We start from the raw sequence: 13,931 nt of genomic DNA, 5'->3' as shown, positions 1-13,931 counted from the left end.
AACCATTTATTCTTCAAAATCATATTTCTGGTATTGTGTACAAAGAGTTTTTACAAAATCAATTAACAGTTGTGCTAAAAGATGTACCTCTTGAAAAAAGACAATTGTTATTTCAACATGATGGTACACTACCTCATTATTCACAAGATGTTAGATAGCATTTAAACTTAAGCTTTCCAAGCAGATGGACTGGTTAAGGTGCCCGATTAATTGCCCTCCTAGGTTCCAGATTTAAATCCCTTGGACTATTACTTTTGAGATCATTTAAAGGAACTTATTTACGCAAAAAAAGTTAATTCCAAAAAGTTATTGAACAGAATTTTAAACTCTTTTGAACATCTTAAGAATGACCATGATACTATTAGAAAAGCTTCCTTTGATGTTATGTGTCGCCTAGATTTTGCATAAACTATCAAGGAGATCATTTTGAAAAGTATCTGAAAGGTATGAAAATACAATTAAAAAAACAAAATTAAATATAATAAATTTTTTGTGTAAGTCCTTAGTTTTTATTGTGCAAATCATTTATTTTTTGTTCTTTCTTCTTCAGTAAAATTTGATTTTTTAAAACATTTATTTGATTTTTATTGAACTTAATTACATCACTATTTTTAGAATTAAATTGTCTACAAGCTTTGTTAAATAAATTTTACACATTTATTAGTCACTGAAAAAAATTATTGTATTGCAAACCTAAAAAAACAGTTTTCAGATAACCAATTTTTCAGTTTTACTTTGGACATCATGAAAACTACTAGAGATACAGTTCTGGAACCTACTTTATTCAATTTTTCAGGTCAAAAACCATAGGAAGCCATTAATTTTGTACCTCAATTAATATCCTATAAATTTCAGTAACACCTCATTTCAACTATGTCTAAGAGCTCGTTTCACCGGGGAAGCTGAATTTTGCAAGAAATCTTTTGCTAGCTGTAACTTTCTAACAAAGTGTTTCAGATCTATCTTAATGTAAAACCTTTTCATTATTCTTATGAGAGGAATACAACTGTAATGTACGTCTGTTTCCTCGTGCAACACCTGTATATCTATATAGATAAAAATGTCAATGTTAGTTTGTTAAAAATCTTAAATCTCCTAAGGTTCTTCACCAGTTAGTTGCTTTGAAATGTTGACACAATGTTACATTGGAATATGAGTGTGCTTTTATATACCTACTATTTATATACCTAAGATCTCACAACTGTGACAGGTAACTGTAACTGTGTTTTTTAAAACAGCGCTATCTGCTGGACGTAAAAGCAACACATGCTATATAAAATATTTTATGATTACATATCAATGTTTCTGATATGTGTGTCCACTATAGACTAAAAAACTACTGGAGCAACTTACACATGGGAAAAAGGGAGAAAGGGAAAAATTGAAAAAGGTAAAAGGGAAGAAGGGGAAAATGGAAAAAAGAAAAATGGGAAGAGCGGGGAAAAGGAAAAACCAGGAAAATAAAATGGAAAGTATAAAGGGGAAAGGGAAATAAGGGACAGAGAAATGGTGGAAGGAAAAGGAAAATGGTGGAAGGAGGAAGAAATTGGGAAGGAGAAAGAGTGGTGGAGGGGAAATGGGAGAAAATAAAATGAGAAAAGGGAAAAGGGAAAGGGAAAGGTTAAATTTTGTGAAGTTTATAATGTTCATTTTGTTAATATTTTATCAAACTTTCAATTGTGTTCATTTAATACATACATATATATATATATATATATATATACACACACACACACACTCAAATCTAGCAATAGCAAAGCATTGCTGGGTCTGCTAGTATAAATATACATATATAAAGTTTCAATTATTCTTACTTTTATTATTATTAGATACACCATATAATTTTGAAAAATATTTTTTCTTTTACATCTTGATAATTAAAAAATATACAAATGAACACACCTACAGTATCACAGATTTGAAAAGTACGTGGATCAAATGGATTTGTCAGGGGTTCTGCAGTAATATATTTGCCATGAAAGCCATGCAAACATGATAAAAGATCTTCAATTAAAATGCTTTCCTGAGATAAGGATGGCACAGCAGCTGTAACATAAAAATAACATCATACATCAAAAGGAATTTCTGTTATCTTTGACCAAAATTATGTTTAATACGCAAAATGTGGTCAATGTTAATTAATGTTAAACTTTTTATAGAGCAAATGAAGCTCATTTTAAATGTTATTACGGTAATATAGCACAAAAGATTAAAAAAAGAACGTAAATAGTGAATTACAGTAATGTTACCTGATATTCTCAAGAACCTACACCACATATCTATCAATCATTTTTGTGAAAAGCACTCACTGTCTTTTCACTCAATCTCTCAAACAAACAAGGCAATCTTGTAAAATGTAAAAATAAGTAATTTCCTTACTTTTATTTTATTAACATTATACTTCAATAAATATACAGATGTAACATTTATAAAAAATAATATTTTATGTAGTTATTCACAAATTTTAAATAAGAACATTATAAATAAACCAGAATTCAAAGGAAAATAGTTTTAGTGATAACTTTCTCCTATTTTAAAAATGTGTCTCTTTTAATTATAAAATGCAATTGAGCTTTTAAATAGTATTAATAAATATTGTATAATGTTACATACTGTCAGTCGGTGCAGGTTTTTCACAGAAAAATGAGCTGGAACATTTCTGCAAAGAATACTTAGAAAACTGGATATTATTATTGAAAATCACATCCAGGAAATGCCAACTGCATAAAACATGTTACTTTATAAAAAAATAAATAATAAGAATTTAAACAAATTATTTAATTCCAACAAAAATTCTGTTAAAATTAATTTTTTTCTTATTTAAAAAACTAAACTATTAAAAGAATTGTGCAATTCAATTTGTTGATGCCACTGTTATAGAAATCTGTTACTGTTACCAGTTTTCTACAATCATTTAACACATACTGGTTTTGTGCAAACTGCGTTTAATGTATATATATATATATATATAAAAAGATATCTGGTACAGATACTTGTAATAGATCATTAACATTAGGCAGTGATGGGGAAATAGAAAGGTCAATTAAGGTTATATGAAATGCAACTGAATCCTTGCTTCTTCAGATGCATCGACTTCTGCATAGCGAGTGATATATTAGCTATAGAAGTATAAAATATGCTTAGTAAGGTAAAATAAATGTAAGGATTTTTCAAAATGTACAAAAAGCTCATTTTCAATTTATAATATTTATTTGACAAAAAAAATCGATGTGCTTTTTTCTCTTTTCTACGAAAACAGAACAACAGTGGTAGAATGTCTCTGTATACTTTTACACCCAATTCTTATAAGAATGTTTTGGTTGTCACTTCATTGTCAGCAAAACACATTTTTCTGAAATGTTCTTTTAATTTCATGAATAAATGAAATTCAGAAGAGATGAGATCAGGACTATACAGTGAAGGAGTGATGGGCTCTCATCAGTATAATTTCAACAGAGGTAAGGTTTCTGTAACATAAGTGTGCATCATCACACTGGAAAATAAAAATATAATTTGCACTGCCAACAAAAATCTGAGACTGTTAAACAATACTGTGGATTCAAATAGAATGATTTTGATGAATAAAATGACTCATAAAAGATTATTCCTATTTATAAGACCAGTCTTCTGACACATGGTTCATCAAACATGGATGAACAGCCATCATTTTATACAATGATTCACATTCCTGATATCTATGAAATCTGTTCATATGCATGAAATAATATTCCAGGAATTTTGTGAACTTTTAACTTTTTGGCCCAAAAACTCACTTGAAATTAGTGCAGTGGTATTGATGCAGGAAGGACGATCATATTTTTCCTCTCTACTTGGTCAAGAAGGTTCAAGCAATATTCATGGGAACAGATTTTAAATAGGTGTTACCTTTTCGAAATTTCTCTGAATATCATTGTGAACTAATAATATTTTTTATAACTGATTTTATTAATAAGCAACAAGTCCTAAAAAATAGTAAACTGATGAAGAATTATATACAATGTATACGGTTTTAAAATAAAAAAATTATAATTGTAAAAAATAAGTTTGTTTACAAATGGGTCCAGCAGGAGAAACATTAGCTTCATCTATGAAATCCATTGACATATGAGGCCTTGAAGTGCTCCAGTTGGTAAAATCAGTAAGTGATGTTTGTGCTGTCCTTCCATCAGATTTTTTGTTACGAGAAGACTTCTTTCCTTGAAGTTGTGCAGCAATTTTACTTAACTTACTGCATACCTGAAAAAAATTATAAATACTGTTTTTTCCAAAAATTAAAATTATTCTAAAGGAAATCAAAATATTTTCATGAAGGGTGTAGCACAAAATTGTTATGATTAAACAACAAAAAAAAAACTGCCAAAAAAATCAATCCAGGATATCAATTCTAACATGAAATAATTAATATAAACTATGTTCTTTTTCCTTTGGTGACACAAAGATCAATGATCAAGATTCAGTTCTCAAACTGCTAGGAAACTTATCCTTGCATTTGAAGAATATATGCCCTCTCTTTGAAGTAAGAGTCAATTAAGGACTTTCTATTAAAAGAGGTGGAACACTTGCAGGGGGTAAGGTCAAAGGATTTACTAACATTTTTAGTTGTATGCCACCACTTCTACATCAATTAAAAGTTTATTTTTTGAAAAAATCAAAACTAAAAACCAACTGAAATTCATCAACGGTTGATACTGCTGATTACTGGTCCTTTTGTCTTAGACAAACTTATCAAACTGCTTTAAGAATTGAGAATTGATTACATTGACAACAGGATGATTCCCCAGCTTACAGACAGACGAACAGAGAGATACCACGGTTAGCTTCAAAAAATGATGAACTAAAATGATCATTTACACAGAAGTAGTGACGGTTTTCTAGGGTGTAATTTAATAAGGGGTATAAGGAGTATCTCCTGTAGTTTTACAAATACATAGCTGTATTCACAATTTCACCCATTTCCAAAAATTAAGCACACAATGAGATTGGGGAGCCAAAATGTTACACAAACATACTAAAAGTTGAATAGCCCAGTCATCAATGTTTCTGAAGTATCTGGTGATTTCACAATTTGTCTTCCCTACGGGACAAAGTTAATCATATTAGTGCAGCAGAATGATACATTATCCTTTATTTACTGTTGGTATAAATATGTTAAAACATCAAAAACTGAGCTAAAATCTCAAAAGTTAAAACATTAGTTTCATCAATAAAAAAAAATAACAAAACAATTCTTTCATTGTCTTTGTATGATGTTGAAGATCTTTAATAAAAAGATGTTAAAAAATTCAAAGTCTCATCAGGAAATTTAAGCAGTAATGATTTCAAAGGATGTTACTCAAAGGATTTCTGGCATCTAAGACCATACCTGCAGATCTCCAGGTATTTCCATACCAAAAAAAAAAAATTTTGGGAGATTATTACTTTTTTATTAGTACTATATACAAGAAAATTTTTTATTTGCCATACACATCAACAAAAACACTGTAAGTTGTGCAAATTTGAGATTTTTATCATCAGCCCCATCAGAGTTATCTGAAGCCAAAATATGAATTTAAAAAAATTAGTTTTCAAAACTTCATAAAAATTTAGGGGTAAGTATATCACAACTAATATTACTTATGGTAAAACTGCTAGCATATTCCTACATATAAAAAAAATAATTCAAACTGTGTATGCCATCCCTGCATCTTGAAAAATATTACCAAAAGTGAAATTTCACCGTTTCTCCAGTTTAACTATTTTGGTAATTTTCTCATAGGAAGAAGAGAGCTAGGTAAATAAACCACTAGTCCAATCTTTTACCCTGAGAGAATATGAATAAACTGGTTTTTGTTTCATCCTTCCTGGACCAATCGTATTTTAGTTATGATTTTTTTCCATAAACCCTTACAATCACAAAAATACAGGTGCGCACTGTAACAAAACTGGCCGCCACAGATAAACTGCTTGAAACATGCTTGGTCCTGAAACATGTAGGAAACAAGTAGGTAAGTTTCAATTTTTTTTTTGAATTGGTCAAGCAAGCAGCTTATGTTTTTATGCGACACTTCAAATGGATTGACGCTGTAATTTTATTCTCACGAATAAAAAAATTGTAGGAAGAAAGTAAAGGATGGCAAAGGTTGTCTGTAATCAATCAGATTTGCAATTATTTCTTTCAAAACAAACTTAACAATAATAATATTGAAAATGTTTTAATTTCCATAAACAAAAGAATTAATAAAATAAATCCAATGTGTATTAAAGTTATTTACCTGTGGTACATCTTCCTCTTTCAAGTGTTTTACAGTATTTCGTGCAGTAGGGCAAGAAAATGGTACAGAGATCAAGCTTAGTTCCTTATTCTCTTTTTGAAATTTTCTTTTAAGAATTTCACTCAATCTCCTGTCATCTTTCAACTGCATTAACAAATTCATAAATGGACCAAGTATGTCAAGCCTGGAAATGAAAATAAATTTAATCAAAAAATTATTACATAGGATTTAAGAAAAGGATTGTAAAATATAAAATAAAATTATAAAAATAAGTGAATTTTAATGGTGTTTTTTTTTAAATTAGAGAAAATAGTAATTTATTAATTTTAGTAACAAGATATAATAATTTATTTGATTTGAATGGTTTATATCTTGGAAATATAAATTCATTCATATTTATTCATAGTAGTATTCATGGCACCATAACAATATCAGGTATTTTATAAGTAAGCCCTCTAAATAGAAAAGGTATAACTAACTAAAAACTACTTAATTGATCGTTTTTTATACAATATATTGATTGATCCTTTTATAGATCAACTTAAGACAGAATTAATTGCAAATATTAAGGTAGGATTAATTCGTTACATTTTTTAATAAATTTAGTTTTATTTGCACAATATTATTATTATTCTGATTTAGGGAAAGTTTATGACCAAAACTGTAAACTACAGTCTATAAGACCAGTCAATATAAAAAAATTTGCCTTTCTTAATTTTAACACTATTGATAAAGGGGATCCAAAAAATAAAATTTATGGACATAAACAGTTTAAAATAAAACTTAATAAAAATAGAAAGCTTTGCAATGTAAAGGTGTTTTATTACAAGTTAAAAAAAATATATATTAAAAACCTCAAAAGAACAATTTTGTTTTCAAACCACAAATTTAAAAAAAAAACATTTCTGATAATTAAAGAAAATGTGAACCGAACTATTTAACTACTATGGCAGCTGTTTGCTATTATGAAGTTGAAAATCAACAATTACATAAAAAAGTAATTACATAAAAAGTAATGGCTGACTTTCTTCAATTGACATTCAAGTATAAATCCATGATCATTAACTGAAAAACATTTCTAATTGTTTATTTTTTGGCCATATTTATGCAATACTCTTAAATTGAACCAGCGAATTGGTGGAAGTTTTTATAACTTGTATTAAGTAAATAATATACAATAACAAAACATAGGTTTAAATAATAAAAAATAAAATATTTCCCATAGGAAAAAATGACAAGCAAACACAATAATTTTCATACTTTGAAGATCTGAATGTAACAATGAGCCAAAATAAAGACTCCCAATCAAATTTAGTTAAGGTAATTTGTATCCATGTATGGAACTACATTTAACCATATCATTCTACCTTAAAAATTGGAAATTGGTCAGTTTGAAAGGAAATGATGGACAAGTGATTTGCTGATATGGAAAATCCAAAGGTTGGATGTTGTCAATAATTACATTTTATTTATTTATTTAGCTTTCTACTGACTGCTAAATAATGAAAGCAATTAAATGTTGGAAATTAAATTCTTAAAAACTGAAATATTTAAATGTAGTTATTTCTTTATGAAACATCTTTATTCTAAATACCTACATGTAAAATTAAACATACGTATTTTAATCACTCATTTCCTTTTATTTGTATAATTTCCAATAATACAAGTAAATTTACAAATAAAAAAAAAATGTGTAAGGATTTATATAAATTTATATGAGTATTATTTTAAATGCTTTTTGCAAAACTTATAGGCTTTACATTGCATTTGATTAGACATTGTTATTTCAACATTTTATCATATTTTCATTGGTGGCCAGTAATCCTAATCCAACCTAAAGCTTAAGTGATTGTTGGGTAAAATAGGCCTTCTAATCTATCTTAAATACATACCTTATAACAATCAATAAATCAACAGTAGCTAAAATAATGAATATAATTTAAAATTGCACTTATTAAAAACCAAAAATAAATGGATCACTGCATTACAACTGAGAAAAAACAGACTGTCGTCAGGTAAACCTGAATAAATGATTATTTATTTATTCATTATTATTCCTCTACTTTTTTTTTACATAATTTCATAGATACATTATATTTTCATTAAAAAAATTCTTATATCAACTTAACTGTACTTAAAAACTAGTAACATTATTAAAGTTTCTAATATATCTAGTTCTGACACAATTTGTTCTTACAGTTTCTTTTAAAGGTGAAGAGAAATTAGGTATTGCCGAGAAAAAATCTGTATGGGAGTTACCATCACATTCTGATTGCATTAAATGAACCAATTTATCTGCACTGGCATTTTCCTCTAGAATCAAAACTTAAATCTTCTATTCTTTCAAAGATAGAAAACATAAATATCCATTTTACTTCAAGCAAAGTTTACTAAAAATAACTGTAATAACCATAATAAATTTTAATGCATATACAATCAATAAATTGATGTCAAAGGATTTGTCACATTTAGTAATTAAAAACTGAAATAAATAAAAATGTGGTATTTAAAAATGCTGCAAATAAAAAAAAAACAATTGGAAATCATAAAATTATTCTTAAATACAGACTGGATAACACAAAAAAGCACTCTTGTAAAAAATTTAAAACTAAATAAAAAAAAAAAAATGTACATCAATTTTGTACATTGAGTGAGAACAGTCAGCAGTATCTGTTAGCCATGGTCATTCATAAATATGAATTAATCTTGTGCCACAAGATCTGATGCTTTTAAAAAATTTTCCAATAGGAATATGGTTCAATAATAAAATGTATATAAGATGTGTAAATAACGTAATGAGACTGGTTTAGAAAAAAATGTTATTTACAATCCAATTATACATGGACTCACCTTCAAAATAGTTCCCTTGGGAAGATATGCAATGCTTTAAATGGTTTTCCCACTCATCATAGCAGTGTTGGAACTCAGAAACTGGAATACCCTTCAGATGGTTGGTTACATTTTTTTTATTTCTACTGTTCCAAAATGGTGTCCTTTGAGGTGTTTTTCTAAAATCGGGAACAGAAACAAGTTGCAGGGACTCAAGTCAGGTGAATAAGCTGGTTGACGAATTACGGGAATGTTTTTCTTTCCAAAAACACACCAATTGAGAGTGCAGTGTGACAAGGTGCATTATCATGATGCGGCATCCAGTTGTCTTTGATGACTGGTCTCACGTGGGCTCTTTTCAGCGTCTTTCAAGAATTTTTTTGAAAACATATTCATTTACAGTCTGTCCTACAGGCAAAAACTCCTTATGGACAATGCCATTACTATTGAAGAAACAAATTAGCATGGTTTTGATTTGCTCATTTTTTATTTTTTTTGTGACGTGGTGAGTTTGAAGTGTGCCACTCCTTGCTCAGGCGTTATGTTTCTGGGTTGTACTCAAATATTCAAAATTCATCACCGGTAATAATATTTTTTTAGAAAATCAGGATCAGTTATAATTCACTGTAGAAGATCGTGGCACACTTCTACCCTGTTGTGTTTCTGTTTAAAAGTGTGGTTTTTTGGGACAAATTTTGCACAAATTTTTTTCATGTCCAATTCATTTGTCAAAATTTGATGGATTGTGGTATGGTTCAAATTCAATTTTTCTGCAATCATTCTGACAGTTAATCATTGGTCGTGCCGTATCAAGTATCTGATTTGCTCAACATTGTCGTCACTTTTTGGCATTAACAGACTTCCCAAGAGTGGATTGTCTGCAACTGATACCTAGCCATCTGAAAGTGCTTTAAACCACCTAAAAACTTGAGCTCCTGACAGAGCATCATCTCCATATGCCCTTTTCAATTTTGAAAAAAATTGATTGCACAACGTTGCTCATAATTAGTACCACTCATTTTTGTAATGCTCAACAAAAACTTATTTCACGAAAAGGTTGTTTACATCTCATGTGACAATACACATGTCTCATGTCATAGATATGTCACATACTACATGTCTCATGTAACAATAGACTAAAAATATTAATACCTAATATAAATCAGCTGTTCATATAATCATATGTTTACTAGTAACTTTAGTGTTGCCACTTTGGCTGCCAAAAAAAAAAAAAACTAATCTTATTACTTTATTTACAGACCTCGTATATAGGGCATCTGTAAAAGATCTAACGTAGTAATGATTCTTCCATTGTTAAAAGTTATAGATCATACTTTAAAGTTTTTCTTGGTATGAAATTCACAAGCGTTCAATAAGTGCTCCATTAGTAGTGTATACAATGTCTAGGCTGCAATCTAACTTTTGCCAAGTACAAGGCAACATATCGCCATCAATGCCTAAATGAATTTCGAGAAAAATTTGTTGTTTCGAAATTCACAAGCAATTGTAGCCCGGATGTGGTGGGCTTAAAGTTGATGATAGCTTGTAAAAGTTACAAGTAGCCTCATCAGAAACAGCAATTTAATTAATATAATTGTCATCATCTTTTAAATGATTATGCATAGCAATAACAAAATTCAAATGAGCAATCCAGTCTTCTTCTAGTATTGCCTGCAGTAATTGAAGTTTGTGAGGTTCCTTAATATATTATGCACAGCTGAACAAGGAATGTTTAATTCATGTGCTGTTTGTGCGTTGACTTGTGTAGACCATGAAGAAACATATGTTGCACTTACTTGACATTTTCGTAAGAAACAATGACGCCTTGTAACTTTTCACTTCCCATGGTCTTAAAACTTTTCATACTGTGAACAAATAATAGGCCTTGGTGGTGGTGATATTTACATCACATTCTAAACTTATGTAGAATCACTGAATCCAATAATTTCATTTCTATGAACCACTCAACACACTGCATCTTCTCTTGAGCATTGATATCTACCACTGAGTGAAGTATGCAAGACTTTTGTTTTGGCTATGGTTTCTGTTATAGTGCTATGTAGGCACTTTTATATAACCAAGAACACTCTAAATCTTTTTGAATACTATTCTTAAATAAAACCCACCTGTTAAATAAGACCTGAAAATCTGTTATCTATAAATTTTTATTAATATTTAAAATTTCAAAGATCTATTTGTACACTCTGTACTTTAAATAAATTAAAATGTCCAAAATTGGCAAAAATATTTTTATTGATTCATTCAACACAATGCACCATCTTAAATTCACAACAATAGCACTACATAAACACTCTTTTATTTCTTTATTGAGGGGGCAGGCAAAATAATCTATTATTATTTAAATCTATTTATCCTTTGTTTTTAATAAAATAATTTTTTTTTTTAATACTTTGAATAAAAAGATCCTTAAACATATTCTTAGTTACTAAACTTCCATAACCATTTATCAGTTTATTTTTTTGGACTACTATGTTGCATTCACTAAGTCTTTACATAATGACATAATATGAACTGATGTTACTTAAATACAATTTATAAATTTATAACAAAATAATAAAATAAAAAATAAACCTTTACTTACTTTTTTGCTTTTAAGAATTCATATTTAGAAATAAATTTATCTGGATTACTGCATTTATTCTGTTCTACAATTTGTTTGACAGCAAGTTCAGTAACTCCACGTTTCCTTCCAGCCACATCATTATTGTATCGTAGTACATTTTCTAGACATTCTTCTGGTGAGACTGTAGACCTAACATAAGACTTGTAATAAGGGAGCGGATCGACTGTATCACTCAGACATTCTCTGGAATGGAAAGGATCAGGTTGTACAACAAGGTAAGGTAAAGCAGTGGTTGTTCACCTGGGATATGTGGAAAACATTTTGCAGTAACTATGAAATTTTAAAATCCATTAAAATGGTAACACTGAAATGCTAACACTGTTATTTATTTATTTCTAAAAACTGAGTGATTAAGTGCGTATTAAAATGTTCATAAATATATATTACTTATTAACACTTAATATTTAAGCCATTGTTTCTATTTAACAATATATGCTCAATGTATTCCCTGAGAAGAAAACAGATAAGTAAAAAAGTGCGCAATGACAACTGAAAATTATATGAGGATACTGATTCATGGTACTACCTATTACATGTTACTATATTTGCCTTATATTATTAATAGACAACAGTTTGCACTTATTTATGTTTTTATTTTTTTTTTACTTAAATTTATTTTACTTACTTTTAGAGAAACTGTCAGTTACAGTATTCATCAAACACCCACAACGTACAATAGAGTCTACAGCCTATTTATTTAATTAAAATTAAATTATGTTTAACACTTTGTTTACTATGGTTTCATGATAGTGGATCTGTTATTACTATTTGTAGACATTTTAATTTAGAGAACGGCTGTGATCTTCCTAATAAAGACTCATTAAACATTGGTATTAGCAGTTTAAGGAACAGGAAATGTAGTACACAAAGAGGTACAGGCAGACCTCCTGTCTTGGATGAAGTTGTGGATCAAATATGAGGAACTTGCCAGAGAAGTCCAGGTAAATCGACTCGTCATGCAAGTTTTGATGGGAAACCGCAATAGACAATTGTGATGGTTCTACACATATACATAAAACTTTATGCATACAAATTTCATTTAGTGCATGCAACTGAAGATGACAATAAACCACGATGTTACAATTCTGTCATGTACATTCTTGATAAAGTGAATGAAGTTAATGCATTTTTATAAAAAGTAATCTCTGGTGAAGTTACTTTTCATGTTTCCTGACAAACCTTTGTGAACAACTTTAACAACAGCTAGCAACTTGATATGGAAAAAGAATCTGTGGAGTTTCTTATAAATGGCAATTCTGCCAAAATAATTAACACTGTTAACAACTTTTATTGCGCTGTTTAGTTTTCTTGGGAAATAGAAACAGACATGTAGTTTTGAATTACACAGTACTTTGTATTCTAAATTATTTCTTGTCTATTTAATATCACTGACATTAGGAACTACTTCCACTATCAATCAGTACAGATAAGAATTTATTTGGATGTGTAGTAAACATTTAATAACATTTTTTTTTTTAACTTGTTAACGGAATCTTATTCACCTTTTTCTTGGACAGACTTAATGTTTCACTCATCTTTCCATCTGTATCTGTTCTAGAAAATGCAATCAATTATATTTTTTGTAATCAGCTAAAATATCAAAAAGTTTTAGCAATCATTCACATTCACAGTTTAGTACTAAAATTAAAAGAAACTTCAAAAAGGTCTCAAACAGTCACCATATAATTTTAATTAAAAACAGTAAGAATTTATTAATCATAATATACAGAGTGCATTTAACTCATACAATAAAATAGTGGTGACATCACTAGGAACATCAGCCAATAGGGTGTATTACTGGTATGTCTTCTGATACTGGTATGTGAATTTGTATAAAACTCATAATAGGTATGATCGACCATCAATCATCGCCTACAAAAGCACAAACTGAATATATGCTTACTTATACTTTTTCTTCTCAATGGATTTATTATAATTTTAGTATGCAAAATCTAATGTGTGTGTGTGTGTGTGTGTGTGTGTGTGTGTGTGTGTGTGTGTGTGTATACATATTGGAATTGGTTTATTAATCATGTGTTGCTATAACAACAGTTTTATCTATCTGCACAAGGGCTATCATCATGCAAAGCTTAAAAGATCAAGAACCACACTTAGGAACAAGATGAAAATTTGGATAATGGATCAAACAAAATTGAAAACAGAAGCGATTATTTAAGAAAAATTATTCCAAATTAATGGTGTTACTT

The 13,931-nt window shown here is 29.0% G+C and overlaps 1 protein-coding gene across 3 annotated transcripts in view; it reads right to left on the bottom strand.

Annotated features, from left to right (window-relative positions):
• The window catches only part of LOC142322356 (gamma-tubulin complex component 2-like), a 78,004-nt gene that overhangs the window by 60,288 nt on the left and 3,785 nt on the right, over positions 1–13,931 (bottom strand). Inside the window, exons 2-5 of one of the 3 annotated variants that reach the window (XM_075361344.1) lie at positions 11,683–11,907; positions 6,252–6,435; positions 4,053–4,236; positions 1,903–2,046 (exon numbers count right to left, since the gene is read on the bottom strand). In XM_075361344.1, the coding sequence (XP_075217459.1) occupies positions 1,903–2,046; positions 4,053–4,236; positions 6,252–6,435; positions 11,683–11,907 (737 nt within the window). The remainder of the gene's footprint in view (positions 1–1,902; positions 2,047–4,052; positions 4,237–6,251; positions 6,436–11,682; positions 11,908–13,931) is intronic. The other 2 variants (XM_075361345.1, XM_075361346.1) reach the window with 2 other exon arrangements.

Source organism: Lycorma delicatula, chromosome 3 (assembly GCF_047948215.1).
Source record: "Lycorma delicatula isolate Av1 chromosome 3, ASM4794821v1, whole genome shotgun sequence".
NCBI lineage: Eukaryota > Metazoa > Arthropoda > Insecta > Hemiptera > Fulgoridae > Lycorma > Lycorma delicatula.
The sequence above is the reverse complement of the archived record's forward strand: the minus strand, read 5'-3'. Positions and strand labels throughout refer to the sequence as shown.